We start from the raw sequence: 21,605 nt of genomic DNA on the forward strand, positions 1-21,605 counted from the left end.
TTCCAAACATTTTCAAGTACAACACGAGTTGGGATGTTACGGTAAAGTCGTTTAAGATATCAGTGAGGCCAAATTTAGAGTATTTTATACAATTTTGTTTACATAACTACAGGAAACATATCAATAAAATTGAAAGAGTGCAGAGAAGATTTACTAGGATGTTGCCAGGACTTCAGGAACTGAGTAACAGGGAAAGGTTTAAGAGATTAGGGCTTTATTCCCTGAAGTGTAAAAGAATGAGGAGAGATTTGATAGAGCTATACAAAATTATAAGATAGGTCGAGCAAATGCAAGCAAGCTTTTTTCTACTGAGGGTACATGAGATACAAACCAGTGGGCATGGTTAAGGGCAAAAGGGGAAAAGTTTAGAGGGAATATGAGGGGTAACTTCTTTACACAGAGAGTGGTGGGAGTATGGAACGAGCTGCCAGCTGAAGTGGTAAATGCAGGGTCAAATTTCACATTTAAGTAAAATTTGGACAGGCACATGGATGGGAAAGGTATGGATAGGTGCAGGTCAGTGGGACTAGGCAGAATGATAGTTTGGAACAGACTTGAATGGTTGAAGGGCCAGTTTTCTGTGCTGTAATTTTCTATGGTTCTCGACAACACATTCTCTTTCAAGGTTGAGTGGACATAGGGAAGATGTTTCCAGAATTGGGAGAGTTCAGGGCCAGAGGGCACAGTCTCAGAATAAAAAGATGTTCCTTTAGAACAGAGGAGAAGTTTCTCCAACCAGAGGGTGGTGAACCTGTGGAATTAGTTGTCACAGATGATTGTGGAGGCTGTCATTGGGTATATTTAAAGCAGAATTTGGTAAGTTCTTCATTCTTAAGGATATCAAAGGTTGAGAAGATAGGAAAATGAAGTTAAGGGATAAAGATCTTAACCATTGTGGAGCAGACCCGATTACTGGACGGATTAATTCTGCACCTACATCTTAGGGTCTAGTAGACCCACTCAGAGACATACCTCCACTCTCTGAATCATAATAGTTGGGATCTAGCCCTCGATCCAGCATCTTGGCAATTTTCTCCACAGCATTGTGTTGAACATGACCCATAAATTTTCTGAGATTGGCCTGCAGAAGACAAAATATAGTGGTTTAAAATGTTCTAGGCCACCACTCAGTAGATTGAGTACATTTCATAGTTCACCAAGAATATCTTTAGTGAAGCATCCACAGAGCAACAACTGTTTCTGATACCAAGCAATTAGCAAATAGAGCACATTGGTAATTCCCCAGCACAGCTCAGACTGTGCATAAACAAGGTAAAGTTCTAAAGCAACAAAGTACGGGGATTTTTGGTTTCATTCCCTTGACTGAAACTGAACATTTCCCAAGGAATGTGCTTAATTCCACAACGTGTTAACTGAATCCAAGTTTCGATGAGAAAAAAATGTGGCTGAGCAAGTGATGGCTCTTAAATGCTCATAAAATGTGGCCTCGCGGTAAAGCACCTCAGCCTGAGGCTTCCAGTTGAGGTATCTTTGCTTTAAGCACATTCCAACTCTATGGACATTGTAGGGGACAGTTACACCCAGAAATCAGATCACATTATCTCCTGCTCTTTAGTCGTAATGGAGGAAAATTTGATTCTACTCATTCCAAAGATGGAATTGTGCCTGAGGCGAAATATAACCAGTCATTTCTTTGTGCACTGATTGGAATGTCCTTGGGTCGTAGGTTTTATATCGGAGTGGCCTTCTCCTATGCAGGTTTCTTACCCGGGCTGGAGGGGCCTGCCTCCCCTCCTAGGTCGGTCCATACTGCCCGGACCGGGGCCGAGGCCGCCGCAGCTCACCCTGTGCCTGGACTGGGGCCGCCGCCTCCCACTCTCTGCCCGGATCGGGGCCTCCCCCTGCCCCACTCGACCGAGGCCGGGGCCGCCGTCTCCCCCTTGCTCCTGCCCAGATTGAGGCCGCCGCCGTCTACCCTTCGCCCGGACCGGGGCCGGGGCCGCTGCTGCTCTCCCTGTGCCTGGACTGGGGCCGCCGCCTCCCACTCCCTGTGCGGACCGGGGCCTCCGCCTGCCTCACTCGACCGAGGCCGGGGCCGCCGTCTCCCCCTTGCTCCTGCCCGTATCGGGGCCGCCGCCGTCTACCCTTCGCCCGGACCGGGGCCGGGGCCGCTGCTGCTCTCCCTGTGCCCGGACTGGGGCCGCCGCCTCCCACTCCCTGTCCGGACCGGGGCCTCCGCCTGCCTCACTCGACCGAGGCCGGGGCCGCCGTCTCCCCCTTGCTCCTGCCCGTATCGGGGCCGCCGCCACGTCCCAGCTTGCTTGGCCACGGCACACGAACCATGGGTGTAAAGGGTGGGGCCAGTACTGCGCGCACTGCACTCCACCTAAAAGCTCCTTTGCGCAGGCCTGAGGACAGGTCCACGTCCTCCCCCTCCACGTCCTCCCCCTCCACGTCCTCCCCCTCCACGTCCTCCCCCTCCACGTCCTCCGCCTCCACGTCCTCCCCCTCCACGTCCTCCCCTCCACGTCATCCCCCTCCACATCCTCCCCCTCCACGTCCTCCCCCTCCACATCCTCCCCCTCCACGTCCTCCCCCCTCCACATCCTCCCCCTCCACGTCCTCCCCCTCCACGTCCTTCCCCTCCACGTCCTCTCCCTCCACGCCTTCCCCCTCAAAAGATGCTCACAAACTCAAGCTAGCATGCTGGAACATCAGAACCATGCTAGACAAGGCTGACAGCCACCGACCTGAACGTCGGTCTGCCCTCATTGCACATGAACTCCTCAGACTTGACATCGACATAGCCGCTCTCAGTGAAGTCCGCCTGGCAGATGTAGGCAGCCTCCAAGAACGCGGCGCGGGCTACACACTCTACTGGTCTGGCAAGCCTTCGGATGAACGACGCCTATCTGGTGTAGGCTTCATGGTCAAGAGCTTCATTGCCTCCAAACTCGAAAACCTTCCGACAGGCCTCTCGGAACGAATCATGTCCATGCGACTCCCCCTTCAGAACAAGCGTCACATCACCCTCATCAGTGTCTATGCTCCAACCCTCCAGGCGGAACCAGCAGAAAAGGACAAGTTCTACACCGACCTGCGCAACCTCATCCAACGCACCCCTACAGCCGACAAGGTTGTCATCCTGGGCGACTTCAACGCTCGTGTCGGCAAAGACTCAGAAACCTGGCCAGGAATCCTGGGCAAGCATGGCGTCGGCAAGTGCAACGACAATGGGCGCCTCCTGTTGGAGCTCTGCGCAGAACAGCGGCTTGTCATTACAAACACCCTTTTTCAGCAGAGGGACAGCCTTAAGACCACCTGGATGCATCCCCGATCCAAACACTGGCACCTCCTGGACTACATCCTGGTGTGAGAAAGTGACAAACGAGATGTGCTCCACACCAGGGTCATGCCTAGCGCGGAATGCCACACTGACCACCGGCTGGTTCGCTGCAAGCTCAACCTTCACTTCAAACCAAAGCCCAGGAACAATAAAGCCCCCAGAAAGAGGTTCAATGTTGGAAACCTGCAGTCAGACGAAGCGAGAGGAAACTTCCAGGCAAACCTCAAAGCAAAGCTCGACGATGCAACCCGCCTCACGGACCCGTCCCCTGAAACCCTCTGGGATCAGTTGAAGACTACCATACTGCAATCCACTGAAGAGGTACTGGGCTTCTCCTCCAGGAAAAACAAGGACTGGTTTGACGAAAACAGCCAGGAAATCCAGGAGCTGCTGGCAAAGAAGCGAGCTGCCCACCAGGCTCACCTTACAAAGCCGTCCTGTCCAGAGAAGAAACAAGCCTTCCGTCGCGCATGCAGCCATCTTCAGCGCAAACTCCGGGAGATCCAAAATGAGTGGTGGACTAGCCTCGCCAAACGAACCCAGCTCAGCGCGGACATTGGCGACTTCAGGGGTTTCTACGAGGCTCTAAAGGCTGTGTACGGCCCCTCACCCAAGTCCAAAGCCCGCTGCGCAGCTCAGACGGCAAAGTCCTCCTCAGCGACAAGATCTCCATCCTCAACCGATGGTCAGAACACTTCCAATCTCTTTTCAGTGCCAACCGCTCAGTCCAAGATTCCGCCCTGCTCCAGCTCCCTCAACAGCCCCTAAGGCTAGAGCTGGATGAGGTTCCCACCCTGGATGAGACATATAAGGCAATCGAACAACTGAAAAGTGGCAAAGCAGCAGGTATGGATGGAATCCCCCCAGAAGTCTGGAAGGCTGGCGGCAAAACTCTGCATGCCAAACTGCATGAGTTTTTCAAGCTTTGTTGGGACCAAGGTAAACTGCCTCAGGATCTTCGTGATGCCACCATCATCACCCTGTACAAAAACAAAGGCGAGAAATCAGACTGCTCAAACTACAGGGGAATCACGTTGCTCTCCATTGCAGGCAAAATCTTCGCTAGGATTCTACTAAATAGAATAATACATAGTGTCGCCGAGAATATTCTCCCAGAATCACAGTGCGGCTTTCGCGCAAACAGAGGAACTACTGACATGGTCTTTGCCCTCAGACAGCTCCAAGAAAAATGCAGAGAACAAAACAAAGGACTCTACATCACCTTTGTTGACCTCACCAAAGCCTTCGACACCGTGAGCAGGAAAGGGCTTTGGCAAATACTAGAGCGCATCGGATGTCCCCCAAAGTTCCTCAACATGATTATCCAACTGCACGAAAACCAACAAGGTCGGGTCAGATACAGCAATGAGCTCTCTGAACCCTTCTCCATTAACAATGGCGTGAAGCAAGGCTGTGTTCTGGCACCAACCCTCTTTTCAATCTTCTTCAGCATGATGCTGAACCAAGCCATGAAAGACCCCAACAATGAAGACGCTGTTTACATCCGGTACCGCACGGATGGCAGTCTCTTCAATCTGAGGCGCCTGCAAGCTCACACCAAGACACAAGAGAAACTTGTCCGTGAACTACTCTTTGCAGACGATGCCGCTTTAGTTGCCCATTCAGAGCCAGCTCTTCAGCGCTTGACGTCCTGCTTTGCGGAAACTGCCAAAATGTTTGGCCTGGAAGTCAGCCTGAAGAAAACTGAGGTCCTCCATCAGCCAGCTCCCCACCATGATTACCAGCCCCCCCACATCTCCATCGGGCACACAAAACTCAAAACGGTCAACCAGTTTACCTATCTCGGCTGCACCATTTCATCAGATGCAAGGATCGACAATGAGATAGACAACAGACTCGCCAAGGCAAATAGCGCCTTTGGAAGACTACACAAAAGAGTCTGGAAAAACAACCAACTGAAAAACCTCACAAAGATAAGCGTATACAGAGCCGTTGTCATACCCACACTCCTGTTCGGCTCCGAATCATGGGTCCTCTACCGGCACCACCTACGGCTCCTAGAACGCTTCCACCAGCGTTGTCTCCGCTCCATCCTCAACATCCATTGGAGCGCTTACATCCCTAACGTCGAAGTACTCGAGATGGCAGAGGTCGACAGCATCGAGTCCACGCTGCTGAAGATCCAGCTGCGCTGGATGGGTCACGTCTCCAGAATGGAGGACCATCGCCTTCCCAAGATCGTGTTATATGGCGAGCTCTCCACTGGCCACCGTGACAGAGGTGCACCAAAGAAAAGGTACAAGGACTGCCTAAAGAAATCTCTTGGTGCCTGCCACATTGACCACCGCCAGTGGGCTGATATCGCCTCAAACCGTGCATCTTGGCGCCTCACAGTTTGGCGGGCAGCAACCTCCTTTGAAGAAGACCGCAGAGCCTACCTCACTGACAAAAGGCAAAGGAGGAAAAACCCAACACCCAACCCCAACCAACCAATTTTCCCCTGCAACCGCTGCAATCGTGTCTGCCTGTCCCGCATCGGACTTGTCAGCCACAAACGAGCCTGCAGCTGACGTGGACTTTTTACCCCCTCCATAAATCTTCGTCCGCGAAGCCAAGCCAAAGAAAGATTGGAATGTGGAGGGATCTGATGGCAACAGATGGAATTTTGAAAGGAATAGATAAGATGGAAGCAGGGAGGTTGTTTCCACTGGCAGGTGAGACTTCAGTGCATCTAACCTTACCCTGACAACAGGTTCAGAACTTATTGGCAACTTCCATCCCACCCTCAAATTTACTTGGAACTCCTCCTCCCTTGTTATGTTTGCAATCTCCCCTCCCACTTCAGTCTCAATAAAAGGACCAGAGCTGAAACATTGGCTGACCATTTCTATCCATGGATATTGCCTGACCCACTGAGTCCCTCCACATTCTCATTCAAAGAGTAAACCAGGGGTTTTAAACCTTTTTCTTCCCACTCACATTCCACCTTAAGTATTCCCTATGCCATTGGTGTTCTGTGATTAATAAGGGATTGCTTAAGGTGGTATGTGGGTGGGAAGGGAAGGTAGAGAATGACTGCTCGAGACCCAATTGGAGTTATTTTATAAGGAGAGCAGAGTGGCCTGGTAGTACACTCATTGGAGATCGGCGGGTGGGGGGGGGGATATCTTGTAGAGACAAATAAAATTCAGAAAGTAAAAGATGATACACAGGAAGGTTTTTTCCACAGCCACTTGAGATTCAAGATTCCATTAATAACATAACATAACATAACAATTACAGCACGGAAACAGGCCATTAGGCCCTTCTAGTCCACACCGAACCAAACACCCCTTTCTAGTCCCACCTCCCTGCACAATGCCCATAACCCTCCATCTTCTTCTCATCCATATACCTATTGTAAGGTAAAACATCATGAGATGGGAATGTGTAGGGAGTTACCCTGTACAGGGCAGTAACAAGAAGGGGAGGTGTCCTTGTACTCCTGTTAGGTAAAACATCATGAGATGGGAATGTACAGGGCTGTAACAAGATGTGAATGCATCCTTGTACTTACAAGATAAGAGAGACATTGATGGATTGAGAGGCAGGAAGCTAGCAGGGAAAGGATAGCAACAGTTTTAGTCATTGGACAAGTAATGATATGATGATGTTCTAAGCACATATCCAAGGGTATAAAAAATCACCATTTTGCTGATAACGGCAGAATGCATTCTCCGACTAACATGTTTAGTCGCAAGTGTTACAATCCGGTAATAAAGAACAAAGAACCCTGATTTCGACTCAGCCTGGTGTTTGTCTCACTCATTCATGAACAAAGCAGACCTAACACTATCCAACCTTTTCTTAAATAATACAATTGACTCCGCCGCCACTATTTCTCCCGGAAGATCATTCCACACAGCTACCACTCTCTGAGTAAAGAAGTTCCCCCTCATGTTACCTCTAAACCTCTGCCCCTTAATTCTTAACTCATGTCCTCTTGTTTTAAACTTTCCTCCTCTTAACGGAAATAGTCTATCCACATCCATTCTGTCTATCCCTTTCATAATCTTAAATACTTCTATCAAATCCGCTCTCAACCTTCTCCGCTCCAAAGAATAAAGACCCAATCTGTCCAATCTCTCCCCATACTCCAGATGCTTAAACCCAGGCAACATTCTGGTAAACCTTCTCTGCACTCTCTCCACTCTGTTTATATCCTTCCTATAATTAGGCGACCAGAACTGCACACAGAACTCCAAATTAGGCCGCACCAACGTCTTATACAATCTCAACATCACCTCCCAACTCCTATATTCCATGCAATGATTGATAAAGGCCAGCATACTAAAAGCCTTCTTCACCACCCTATTCACGTGAGTTTCTACCTTCAGGGAACGATGTACCGTTACTCCTAAATCTTTCTGCTCTTCTGTATTCATCAATGCTCTCCCATTTACCACATATGTCCTATTCTGATTCTTCTTACCAAAATGAAGCACCTCACACTTATCAGCATTAAATTCCATCTGCCATTTTTCAGCCCACTTTTCTAAGCAGCCCAAATCCCTCTGCAATCCTTGAAAACCTTCTTCATTATCCACTATTCCACCTATCTTAGTATCGTCTGCATATTTACTAATCCAATTCACCACCCCATCATCTAGATCATTAATGTATATAACGAACAACAATGGGCCCAATACAGATCCTTGAGGCACACCACTGGTCACCGGCCTCCAACCTGACAGACAATTATCCACTACCACTCTCTGGCCTCTCCCTTTCAGCCAATGTTCAATCTATTTGACTATCTTAAAATTTATACCTAAAGACTGCACCTTCCTAACTAACCTTCCATGTGGTACCTTATCGAAGGCCTTACTGAAGTCCATATAGACAACATCCACTGCGCTACCCTCATCCACATTCCTAGTCACCTCTTCAAAAAATTCAATCAGATTGGTCAAACATGACCTTCCTCCCACAAATCCATGTTGAGCGCTCCTGATCAGACCCTGTCTATCCAGATGTTTATAAGTACTATCTCTAAGAATTTTCTCCATTAATTTACCTACCACAGACGTCAAACTTACAGGCCGATAGTTGCCAGGCTTCCTCCTTGAACCCTTTTTAAATAACGGAACCACATGCGCAATGCGCCAATCCTCCGGCACTATCCCCATATCTAATGACATTTGAAAAATTACCGCCAGAGCCTCTGCTATTTCCTCCTTCACTTCTCTCAATGTCCTGGGGAAGATCCCGTCTGGTCCCGGAGACTTATCCACCTTTATATTCTTCAAAAGCCTTAAAACTACACCTTTTGTAATCTCTATATTCCCCATATTTACCCAATTTGCTTTTTTTATCCCACATCTCCCAATATCCTTCTCCTTAGTGAATACCGAAGAAAAGAAACTGTTCAATATCTCCCCCATTTCTCTAGGTTCCACACACAGTTTTCCACTCTGATTTTCTAAGGGACCAATTTTGTCTCTAGCTTTCCTCTTACCATTAACATATTTGTAGAACTCTTTTGGATTAGTTTTCACCCTGCTTGCCATAGTTTTCTCGTACCTTCTTTTAGCTTTCCTAATTCCTCTCTTAAGATTCCTCTTACATTCAATGTATCTTTCAAACATCTCCTTAACTCCATGCTTCTTATATCTAATGTACGCCTCCCTTTTTCTTCGAACCAAGTTTCCAATATTCCTTGAAAACCACGGCTCTCTCAAACCTTTTGCCCCTCCTTTTAACCTAACAGGAACATAAAGCTTTTGCACTCTCAAAATCTGATCTTTAAAAGACTTCCATCTCTCTACTAAATCCTGCCCATAAAACAAATTGTCCCAATGCACACCCTGCAAGTCCTTTCGCATCTCCTCAAATCTAGCTTTTCCCCAATCAAAAACCTCAATCCTTGGCCCTGATTTCTCTCTTTCCATAATGACATTGAAGCTGATGGCATTATGATCAATGGACCCGAAGTGCTCGCCAACACTTACCTCCGTCACTTGACCCATCCCATTTGCCAACAGTAGATCTAACACTGCTCCTTCTCTGGTCGGCACCTCTACATATTGTAAAAAACTATCTTGCACACATTACACAAACTCTAACCCATCCATTCCTTTCACAGAATGTGTTTCCCAATCTATATGTGGAAAATTAAAATCTCCCATAATTAAATTTCCTTCTACCTGCTGTATAGCAGAGAAAGATATTAGTATTGCCTGGCAAAAGAAAGAAGGAGCAAAAGAAAGTCCTTTCAGAGAGGCCGAGTGTCCATGGATTCATCTCCTGTGCTCCTGCAGCCTCCACAGTTGCACAGACTCCACCCTTCTTGTCCTCAGCACCCTCTCGAATCCCAGCTCTGATACCTGGTTCCCATGAGCCAGTCTCCTGCAGTCCCCAGCCTAGGTGAGAGCCTGACTGGAAGTTGCTTGCAGCCTGTGTGGGTCCCTTAGCTGCTGAACCCCTTGCTTGTCCGCTGCCTTGGTCACCGCTCTGTAGAGTTGTCTCCTCTGCTTCTCCTTCTTAACAGGCCCTGCACCAGTCCTCTGCTCCCCCAGACTCCGCAACCCCTCGTGACTGCTGCTGAGCACAGGCACCTCCATCTTGGGCACAAACCCCACAATTGCAGGATTTTAATTGAAAACACCGTAGGCTCCTTTAACAGGTCATTTAAAGTCTGTAAGGAGCTGCCAGCATTAGGACCACACAGTTCAGAGCAGCACTCTGTCTCTGCTCCCTGCTCTCCCAGGACTGCACCAGTGGCAGCGCTGCCATGAGACCAGAACTAGGGGACACAGCCTCAAGATTTGGAAAGTAGATTAAGACAGAGATGAGGAGAAGCTGCTTCTCCCAGAGAATAGGGAATCTGTGGAATTCCCTGCCCAAGGAACGTACAGACTGAATGTATTTAAAATAAAGGTATATAGATTTTTTAATAATCGATAGGGGAATCCAGGGTTATGGGGAACAGGTGGGTTGGTGGAGCTGAGCACAGACAGCCAACCATGATCTTATTGAATGGTGTATAGCAGGGCCACATAGCCGACTCCTGCTCCGATTTCTTGTGTTCTGACATAGACTGTGTGGGAATAATGAGCTGTCCTCTGTAGACCTTATTGTAAGTGGGGAAGGATCACTTTCATGATTTATTCAAGCGAAGATGTCTCAAATCATTGATTTTGTTGGGGTCCCCAAACCAAACGCTGCGGCAAAAAATGGCATCAGTTTATTGTACTAACACTGTCTGTTACATGTCAGTGCAAGGTTGCAGGACAACTGCACATGAAGAAGCAATCTAATTTTTAATCTCGTCAGCTGTTTTTACATCTGATCTGCTTCTTGCATTTTGTTCTACACAAACTAGCTGTTGCCTTTGTTACTGAAGTGACTAGATTGGCCATAAGGTGCTTTGGACACTGAAGATGGCAAAGTGCGATATAAAGTTGGGGTTAACTGTGTTCAGTGCCAATTACATCCAAAATTTGTCAACATTGGACTTCTGCCTCATGAGCTATACGGAAACAACAGTCACAACAGGCGACGTGAGAGACTGCAGATGGAATCAAAAGGAAAACCAATGTGCAGGAGGAACTCAACGGGTCACGCAGCACCAGTGGGGAAAAGAAATGGTCGACATTTCGGGCTGGGACACAAAGCCCTTCACTTCCAAGATCCAATGTCATTGATCTTCAAAAGCAGAATTAAAAGAATACATTAATAGGGAGGTTTCCTTGGCCTATTGCGTGCCTGCAACTGGGGGCTCATTGGTTGGGAACGTGCTGAGAACATGCACCAATCTTTCTTCCATTCAGGAAATGTCTAACTTCCAATTTCCAAGCACAGCTCTGAGGACCCAAAGTGAGCTAGCCCAACAGGCCATTCATTTATTTTCTGTTCTCCATTCCTTGGAGCGTGGGAGCCGAATATTTCTGGTGTTTTGATGCTGAGTCTAATATCCGACAGCCAACGGCCAGAAACCAAAACTTGAACCCATGTGAAACTTAAACATAATTATTGTGGAATGCAATCAAAACGTATCAGGGTTGTAGGTTAATTAGGTGTAAATTGAGCGACACGGACTCATGGGCCGAAAGGGCCTGATACCATGCTGCATGTGTAAATTTTTTAAAAATTAAAATTGAAATTGAAGTTTAATTTTTTGCAATTTTTTTGCCAGTTGCTTGAGGCTGCCAATTGCTTGAATTCTAGATTACAGGGATTTTACTGTAAATTCCCAAGATTAAATATCCCCCTCCAAACACAGTGTAAACAACAGTGAACATTCAGGAATGTTGCCAACTGTTTTACCAATGTGACTGCAGTTACTGTGCTTTGGAAGTGAGTCCTGTCCATGAAAGTGCTTGTGACATTTGAAAAATGGGTAGCAGCAGGCACCAAGACTCAAGCAAGGTGCCTGGTACAGTGGAATCCCTGGTATCTGGCACCTACGGGGATTGGCAGATGCCAGATAGGTAAATTTCCTGGTTGCTTGAGATTGTGTGTTCCGTGAATGGAGAACTAACAGGCAGGCACGTCAATTTGAAACTCCGTCTTTTTTACCCATTTACTTAAGGAGGCAGAGTTAGCGTAGTGGTTCGTGTGATACCTTTACTGCACCTGCAAACAGGACTAGGGTTCACATCCAGCTCTGTCTGCCTGGATTTTCCCCAGGGACTCTGGTTTCCTCCCACCATTCAAAAAGTACCAGGGTGTGATAGTACAGATCTATCACCAATATACATAGTGTATATAGTTACTGTATCTAGACTGTGCTTACAGCGATTGGCTGAGAGCTAAGCCACGCCTATTGTCTGGGCCTTAAAGGGTTGTGTCCCTAGCCAGGTCAGATCATTCCGGACTGGTCGGCCACCTGTGAAGAGCTCCTGTCTTTTGCTAATAAAAGCCTTGGTTTGGATCTACAAGTCTTTGGTTCTTTCGACGAGCTCTACACAGGGTTGTAGGTTAATTAGGTGTAAATTGAGCGATATGGACTCATGGTCCGAAAGGGCTGTTACCATGCTGCATGTCTAAATTTTTTTTAAATAAAATTGAAATTCAAATTTAATATTTTGCGATTTTTTTTGCCAGTTGCTTGAGGCTGCCAATTGTTTGAATTCTAGATTACAGGCAGTTTGAAACTGCTTACAAGGCAGTTTCTCGCAAAAACTGGTCAATTCATGGCGATATTATCTTTTCCTTCAGAGAATACGGATTTTATTGTAATTGTATCAAAGTGACATGGTTAACTTTCTCAAAAAAAAATAAAATACAGAGAATGACCTATCCTGGATCAACAAGATCTCCACATGAGTCAGGAAGGCACAGCAGTGCCAATACTTTTTAAGAGATTGAGGAGGGTAAGGCTACCGGCCCCTATCTTGACAACATGTTACAGGAACAAAATTCAGAGTGTCCTATCCGGCTACATCATTGTGTGGGATGGTAGTTGCAAAGCATCAGTCTGGAAGTCAATACAGTGGCTCAACACAGCAGAGAAATCACTGGATGTCCCTTTCCTCTATCGACAACATTCACTGGGAACGTGGCTTAATAGGGCTCAAAGAATTATTGCAGGCCCTTTCCACCCATCACACAGTGTCTTTGACCCTCTACCATCAAGAAGGAGGTACAAGAACATCAAAATCAGACTGCCAGGCTGGGAAATAGCTTCTTCCCACAGACTGATGAACTGTATCGTGTAACCCAGGGCCAAATTAAAGCAGTAGCAAAAGCAGCATATGCTACAGGCCCCAGATTTTAAGGGTCCCCACGTTTATGTTCTATGAATTATGAGAAACTTTTTCATTTTCATCTTTGTGTAGCAGCTGTCAGATAACAGGCCAAGTCACCTTTATTTATCACTCATAACATGCTGGCACGATAAAGACAAGTTAGCGTTTCTCCAGGACCACAGAGCACAAGTTAAAATAGAAGTTAAATACATTGAAATATTTAAACTTATACAGTAAAGGTCCATGGTTCACTATCACCGAATGTTCTGGGAATTCAGGAGCCTTGGGGGAAAAAACTGTTGCCCAATCTGAAAGTGAGGGCCTAAGTGCTATGGTACCTCCTACCAGATGGCAGAAGGGAGAACAGTTTACGTAAGGAGTGTGTGAAGTCCTTCACAATATTTATTGCCTTTCGCCTGCATTGAGTTTGTAGACATCCTTCATGGAAGGAAGAGAGTCCCCAATGATCTTTCTGCAGACTTCACTGTTCTCTGCAGGACCCTGTGGTCCGCGGTGATACAGCTTCCAAACCAGGCAGTGATGCAGTTGCACAGGATGCTCTCGATACATCCTCTGTAGAATGTAGTGAGGGTGGAGGGTGGGAGATGGACTTTCCTCAGCATTCACAGGAAGTAGAGGTGCTGCTGGGCTTTCTTGGCTATGGAACTGGTGTTAAGGGAACAGGGAAGATTCTCCACCAAGTGCACTCCAAGGAACTTGATATTCTTGATGACTTCAACGATGGAGCCATCAATGGTCAGCGGAGCATGGACCCCCTTGGCCCTCCTGAAGTTGACAACCATCTCTTTTGTTTCATTAATGTTTAGGTACAGGTTGTTGGCTCTGCACCAGTCCGTTAGCGACTGCACCTCATCTCTGTACGCTGACTCATCGTTCTTACTAATCAGGCCCATCACAGTCATGTTGTCAGTGAACATGATGATGTCAATCTAGCTGTGTTTTGCTGCACCGTCATGGGTCAGCAGAGTGAACAGAAGTGAACTAAGCACACAGCCCTGGGGGTCCCCGTGTTCAGTGTGATGGTGTTGGAGGTGCTTTTACTGATCCAGACTGCCCAAGGTCTCCCTGACAGGAAGTCAAGAATCCAATCGAAGAGGGAAGTGTTTAGACCCAGCAGGCTCAACTTCCTTATTAAGTACTGAGGTATGATTGTGTTGAATGCTGAGCTGAAGTCAATAAACAGCATTGGAACATATGAGTCCTTGTTTTCCAGGTGGGTGAGGGCTCGATGGAGGGCGGTGGCGATGGCATCATCCGTAGAATGGTTGGATCTGTATGTGAACTGCAGGGGGTCCAGTGACGGGCGCAGCAGGAGATTGATATCCCCCATGACGAGCCTCTCGAAGCACCTCATTACGATGGATGTGTGTGTGACAGGGTGGTAATTGTTGAGTTAGGACACAGATGATTTCTTCAGCATGGTGACAAAGGTGGAGGCTTTGAAGCACAATGGGTCCATTTTGATGTGAACATCTATCTGTGAGCTGAGACGCACATCCCCTGAGCACTCTGCTGGGGATGTTATCTGGTCCAACAGCTTTCCACGAGTTCAAAACCCACACAGACACAATCGGGGCTAGTCCTGGGTTCAAATCCCACACTATCTTTTAGGAGTTTGTACACTCTCTCCACATCTGCATGTGCTTTCCCTGGGGACTCCAGTTTCTTCCTACCATTCAAAACATACCTGGAGTTATAGGTTAATTGAGTGTAATTGGGCAGCAAGGCTTGTGGACCAAAATGGCCTATTACCGTGCTGTACTCTCCACTGGCCACCGTGACAGAGGTGCACCAAAGAAAAGGTACAAGGACTGCCTAAAGAAATCTCTTGGTGCCTGCCACATTGACCACCACCAGTGGGCTGATATCGCCTCAAACCCTGCATCTTGGCGCCTCACAGTTTGGCGGGCAGCAACCTCCTTTGAAGAAGACCGCAGAGCCCACCTCACTGACAAAAGGCAAAGGAGGAAAAACCCAACACCCAACCCCAACCAACCAATTTTCCCCTGCAACCGCTGCAACCGTGTCTGCCTGTCCCGCATCGGACTTGTCAGCCACAAACGAGCCTGCAGCTGACGTGGACTTTTACCCCCTCCATAAATCTTCGTCCGCGAAGCCAAGCCAAAGAAGAAAGAAGAAGAAAGAAAATGTCTAAATTAAAATTAATGAACTTGATAATTTATTACCTCATAAGAATTTACTTGGAAAGTGAACCTGACAAGGGACATGACTGGCTGATCTCAGCTGCCTTTGACTTCAGCAAACACACTCACCTTAGTATGAAGCTTCGAAATTTGCTTCTCATCAAAGTGGGCTTGCTTGTATACCCTTTTTTTGTAACAAAACTGAAAAAAAAAGAAATATTTAAATTATTTAGTTTCAACTCCAGACAAGCAAAGAATAAGTTACGACTGGCTTGCTAAGTTAACAATGGTTGAACGAACTGAACATGAATTACAAATTGTTTACATGAAATGCAAGGGTCAACGTGCTGGGTTCAGGGTTCGAGCTGAGCTCATGTCCAGGGCTGACATCATAGTGTGACATCAACTAAAGTGGTTTCTCTAAAATGGATGAGAGGGGGGAGGGATGGGGGGGTGGCTTGGGAGGAGGGAGGGGGGAGGGAGAAAAAGTCACTGTAAATGTGTGGAAAAGAAAAAGTGTATATCATGGCTATTGTGATTTATGGTGTGAAAAAAAAAAAAAAAAAAAAAAAAAAAAAAAAAAAAAAAAAAAAAAAAACTAAAGTGGTTTCTGGGGTTACATCTGTTGGAGTGGATATAAGAGCTTTGATGAGATTGAGGTCCTGCACCCTGACCAAATAGCATGAGCGCACTCAGATCACAGCTTGTCCTGAACATCTCTTCCTTGATTTGACGGTTAAATGTAAATCAAGTTGCTGGAGGAACTCAGCAGGTCAGGCAGCATCTCTGGAGAGAAGTGGAGAGTCGTCTTTTTGGGCTGTGACCCACCAAGGACAGATGTCACCTGACCCACCAAGTTCCTCTGGCGACTTGTTTCTTGCTCCAGGTCCCAGCTGTCTTTTTATGGAGTGTGTAGCCTGCGCATAATTTAAATGCTGCCTTTTTTGTTAACAGCCCAAAATAATTGTGCCTCTTTTCCTTTGACAAATGAAGCCCAGATAGGGCTCTAGAAGATGATGAAAGGTTTTTCAGAGTGGTTACAGAAGGACCCACTTGTGGAGATGACCATTGTGATGTCAGTCACCACAAAATCCAGTTGAGAAATGAGAATGTGCAACTTTCTCTCACAGATATCACGTGAAGCAAGTATATGAATTATTTTAAGGGAGGCTGGCTATGTAAGAAGGCAATAGAGGGTTGCCAGAGAGATGCACATGACGAGAGATATGAGGAAGCGTGTCCCAGTGGGCAGATAGTGTCGCAGCTGTCAAAACTGCTATTCCTCCCCTCCAGTGACCCTGGTTCACACCTAATTTTGAGTCCTGCCTGTGTGGAGTCTGCACTATTGCCCCACAACCGCGAAGGATACCCTCCAGTTGGTCTGGTTTGCTTTCACATTCCAAAGATGTGTTGGTTGGCCAGTTGTGAGCTAACACAGACTCAAAGTGGCCTCCCTATATGTCCTGAGGACATGTATAAATGGAGCATGAAATGTTTGGATTGAATAGACTGATTCTGAGTAATTTTTGAGAACAATTTAACTTTTTAAAAATGTACTAAAGAACTGTCATTGACACTGCTCTTAAATTTGAACGATGGTGCAATCCTTGGGTCCCCAGTGGTGTCACCAGGCCTCAACGAATTCCCGAAGAACAAACTCAGTGACGTGGTTAGCACAGCAGTTAGTGCACCACTATTACAGCGTCGGTGGCCTGGGTCCAAATTCGCCATTCTCTGTAAGGAGTTTGTCCATTCTCCCCTTGTCTAATGAGTTTCCTCCCACCTTTCAAAACATATGGGGGGGTGGGGGTTGAGGGTTGATTGGTGTAGTTGGGCAGGACGGGCTCAGGGGCCAGCAGGGCCTGTTACCATGCTGTACATCCAAATTTAATTTTAAAATTTAAACACCTGAGATGTTCAGACAGTCAAACTGAAACTGGAAAGGACTGGGGGTGTTCCTCCACTCCACTCTAAACACTCTCCATCTACTCAGTCTCTGCAAGGTAAATGGGCAAGAAACTCTCCAAGGGGAATTTTAATTTCGTGTGTGAACTCTGAACTCTAAAAAGTGAGTGATCCAAAAAGACTAAAAGATTGAAGAATCTCAGGAGTTTGCTTCAGTTTGATAACAGGAGCTTGATAGGTTCAAATTTAAACCTTGTAGCATTCCAAAGGCTTGATCTGGGCTGGAGTTCCAGATCCTCTACTGCACTCTCTGAGGCACCAATTTTCAGATGAAGTATTAAAGCAAATCCCATCTGCACTCTCAGCTGTATGGTTGTAATAAGAGTGGATTCCCCAAAGAAAACCTCTAAAATTGATGATCCAGTCATTTATTGTTTGAGAGATAATTTCTTACATTACAAAAGTGGTAACAAAATTTTCAAGGGGCTGGAAGCTTTGATGAGGCTTCACAGAGACTGCATGAAGTAAGTTTCTCCATGCCAATTTCCCAATTAACCTATTTAGCAATGCCAAAGACAAACTTGATCAAGACTTGGTGGGTAAAACCCATAACATTTTGATGCTCCTTGTTGTTGTTGGTTACCTCCAGAGAGGGAACTCCTTTGCTGATGGGCTGGGGGTATTCTTTGAGCAGGCGTTCCTCATCCAAAAACTTGCCATCCCTTCCATTGCTGGCTGGTTGGAACAGCCCATAATTCAGCACGTCCTTCAGACTGTGGTTGAGCGTGCACAGGATGCGTTGTTTAGCCACCCACACTGTAGCATCAGGGTCAAATCGCATACATTTCTGCAAAAGATTACAATATCAAATGGCACCAAGCATCCTCTGACCAACCTGCTAAATGAATTGAGTTCACTTGGATCCTTTTTTACATGTAGGTCATTGTGGCACTCAAACCTTCAAAGAACATGTCATAGAGTTACACAGCGTGGAAACAGGCCCTACGGTCCAAATTATCCACACCAACCAAACTGTCCCACCCTCTCGAGACCCACCTGCCTGCATTTGTGCCATGTCCCTCTAAACCATCTTATCCACGTATCTATCCAATTTTTTTCTTTAACATTGCCATAGCACTTGCCTCATCCAACTCCTCCAGCATCCCATTCCATACTGCTACTCTATGAATTAAAAAAAGTGACCCTTCAGGTCTGTGATCCTCATCTTTGCTCTTGCATGGATTCACATTCCCACTCCTTCCCCCCCACCCCAACAATATTATGATTATCCCCCTCCCCACTTTCTGCCCCCAACATCCTCTTCATTTCCCTGCTCTGGTCTGGTGTCAAAGCAGTCTGGTCCACTAGTCCAGACATCCCTTCAGATTCTATTACAGCGCCACCGACATGGGTATGGATCCAGTGCTGTCTGTGAGGAGTTTGCATGTTGTCCCTGTTTCTGCTTGGGTTTCCTCCCATGTTCCAAAGACTTGCAGGGTTAGTAGGTGAATTGGTCATAAGGGAGTAATTGGGTGATGTGGGCTCATGGAATGGAAGGGCTTGTTATTGTACTGTATTGCTAAATTAAAATTAAATTAAATCTGTCCTTCTCTCCATTCAACCACCCTACACCAGGCTCCCTCTACCTCCACACTGTCAAAGTCACACCCAGCTATCCATCCTACTCTCTGCACCATTTTCTGGTGCAAATGAAGAATTTAATCAGTGCTTCTACATCATGTTCTCAACTAGCTTTTAATTCTTTCTTTAATCAGATACTTGGCAGACAACTTCAAAGTTGATTGCTTGTAAGGCACCACCACAAATTTATAGACTAATAAAGTTGGTGCCTTGGAGATGTGTGATTATCTGTCAAACTACTTCAATCATTTAAAGCTGTGCCCCAATTTCACTGTACAACAGCTCATCAAGAAGCAAAGTTGCTTTGCCCCAACCAGATCCCAAAAGGATACCAGGCTGACACTGTTCTTGTCAAAACATAGAGTGGAACAGCACATGACAGGTCCCGGACCTGGGAGAGCAAGGAGCAGACACACAGCTCAGTCTTGATGTTAATGGTTCAGTTCAGACTTTAAATGACCTTTCAGAGGAAGGGACTATGATTTTTTTAACATCCTGTAACTAAGGAGGTCTGTTTCCAAGAATGCAGTGCCTGTGTTTGGCAGCGAACCATGAGGGGTAGGACTCTCTGGGGGAGCAGTGGACTTGTACAGGGCACCAAAAACAGGAGAACACCCCTTGCTGAGAAGGAGAAGCCTGGGAGATGATCTTACTGGGAACTAACTGACTATGGCAGTGGACCAGTGAGGGTCTCTGCAGCTGAAGGAGCCACAGGTTGTGGGCTGTTGGCGACTTGTGGCCAGAAGCAGAGGGCTGCTGGCGTCTTGCAATTGAAGGACTCACGCCAGTCTGTGGGGTGCTAGAGACTGCCTCATGGCAACCAGGTACTGGAACTGGGATTCGAAAGGGCAAGGAGGGCTCCCAAAGGGCCTTGAAAGCTTTCTGATCATTTTGGAGCTTTGGGTCTGGAGCTCAGGTTTAAAATGAATTGAACAGAGGTCTGTGCGGCTGCAGAATCACTGGAGGCGAATCCACGGATGCTCCGTGACTCTGAGAGGCCTCTCTTTTGCTTCCCTTTATCTTATTGTTGGGGGCGCCAGGCAAAGCTCATGGCAACTCTTTATAAAAAAAAGTAGACAGATTTTGTGTATTGGTTCATGACAATAAAGGAATCTTGAATCATTTGCCAATCTGCAACAATCCCATTTGCATGCATTAGAATTCTTACCTTTTGGTTCTTCCAATTGAAATGCCTGTCTAAATGCCCTTTAACTGAGTAAATGAAGGGCAATAGAAAGGGCAAATGCAAGTAGGAGCTTGGGAGAGACAAGAACTAGAGGACAAGGGTTAAGGGTAAAGGAGGAACCTTCACACAGACGGTGGTGGAGTGGGGAATGAGTTGTCAGTGGAGGTGATGAATGCGGGTTCAATTTTGAGTTTTAGTAGAAGATTGGATCGCTACATTGGATGGGAGAGGTAGGGTGGGTTATGGTCAATGGAACTAGGTGGAACAAACAGTTCAGCAAAGACTAGATGGGCTGGACTGCCTGTTTCTGTGCTGTAATGTTCCATGGTTCTAAATAAACCTGATTCCACCACTTCTTCTGGGAGTCCAGCCACTCTCTGTCTGGAGAGCTGATGTGTTGTAAGGGAAATATGTTTGATGCTTTCAAAGAGCAACAAGTCTGGACCCAGGCTGAACACAGGAAGGATCTTTATTAAAACGCACATAAGGGGAGGGTAACAGGGATAACACACACTAGTATCCTCAATCACACAACACAGTCTAATTAGTCACATCAGACTTAACACTACCAACTGCTTTCACTCATACACAGTACAGCCCAGTCACGTGGACTTGACATTATCGATACTAATAACTGTGTACAGACTTATAACAACCAAGGATTACAATACTCTATCAGCCTCTCCTTGTCTAACGTAGGCTTGGCTCCAATGCTGTCTACAACTCTAATGTACAACAGTGCTGATCCCTGTGTTGTGCACACCTTACAGTACACTGGAGGGTCTCGTGTATGCAATCACTGGTAATTAAAGGGACTAATGGTCAGGTGTACACCAATGAATGGGGAGAGTCCAACCTTGATTGGCAGGTGATGTGATTTCTGACTAAGTTCCAGACAGAGTGGTCACATGACCACATGACCCTCCACAAGCCCCACTACAAGACCTCATCCTCTTCGATGTCCGTCTCTTCCTCTTACTGATCTACCTTTTTCTGAAGTGGAATCTAATTTCCTTTGATACTTGCTTTAGAGAACAGCCTGGTGAGGTGTATTAATTGGGTTAATTTCACGATTTCCACAAATGCTCCTTTAGAATTACCACTAATTAGAAGAAAACTAGTGCTGGATATTTCTTCATTTAAAAAAGTACTGAGGCTTACATGTTCAGATTCACATTTATTTTTGGGGTACATACATGATGCCACATACAATCCTGAGATTATTTTCCCTGCGGGCCAGGCAGAATTACCACTTATTGGCAGTGCAAAAAAAAACTGTAATCAATGTAAACACGTAAACAAGTAAAGAAATGTAAACAAACTGACTGCAATACAGAAGGAAAAGTCAATAAAGTTCAAAAGTCAGAGTCCTTAAATGACTCCTGATTGAGTTTGTCATTGAGGAGTGTGACGGTGGAGGAGGAGCAGCTGTTCCTGAACCTGGTGGGTACGAGATTTGTGGCACCAAGACTTCATTCCTGATGGCAGCAGAGAGAACAGAGCATGTGCTGGGTGGTCTGGATCCTTGATGGTTGCTGCTGCTTTCCAATGGCAGCATTTCCCATTGATGCTCTTGATGGTGGGGAGGGTTTTAGCTGTGATGTCCTGGGCAGTGTCCACTACCTTGTGCAGGGCTTTACACTCAGGGGTATTGGTGTCCCCATACCAGACCATGATGTCGCTGGTCAGCATATTTTCCACCACACATC

The 21,605-nt window shown here is 46.5% G+C and overlaps 1 protein-coding gene across 15 annotated transcripts in view; it reads right to left on the reverse strand.

Annotated features, from left to right (window-relative positions):
• The window catches only part of shank2b (SH3 and multiple ankyrin repeat domains 2b), a 1,183,051-nt gene that overhangs the window by 936,477 nt on the left and 224,969 nt on the right, over positions 1 to 21,605 (reverse strand). For 14 of the 15 annotated variants that reach the window (XM_069902317.1, XM_069902307.1, XM_069902287.1 and 11 more), the window contains 3 exons: positions 17,713 to 17,916; positions 15,294 to 15,365; positions 973 to 1,081 (listed from right to left, as the gene is read on the reverse strand). In XM_069902317.1, the coding sequence (XP_069758418.1) occupies positions 973 to 1,081; positions 15,294 to 15,365; positions 17,713 to 17,916 (385 nt within the window). The remainder of the gene's footprint in view (positions 1 to 972; positions 1,082 to 15,293; positions 15,366 to 17,712; positions 17,917 to 21,605) is intronic. The other variant, XM_069902314.1, reaches the window with a different exon arrangement.

The sequence above is a fragment of the Narcine bancroftii genome, chromosome 1, assembly GCF_036971445.1.
Source record: "Narcine bancroftii isolate sNarBan1 chromosome 1, sNarBan1.hap1, whole genome shotgun sequence".
Taxonomy (NCBI): domain Eukaryota; kingdom Metazoa; phylum Chordata; class Chondrichthyes; order Torpediniformes; family Narcinidae; genus Narcine; species Narcine bancroftii.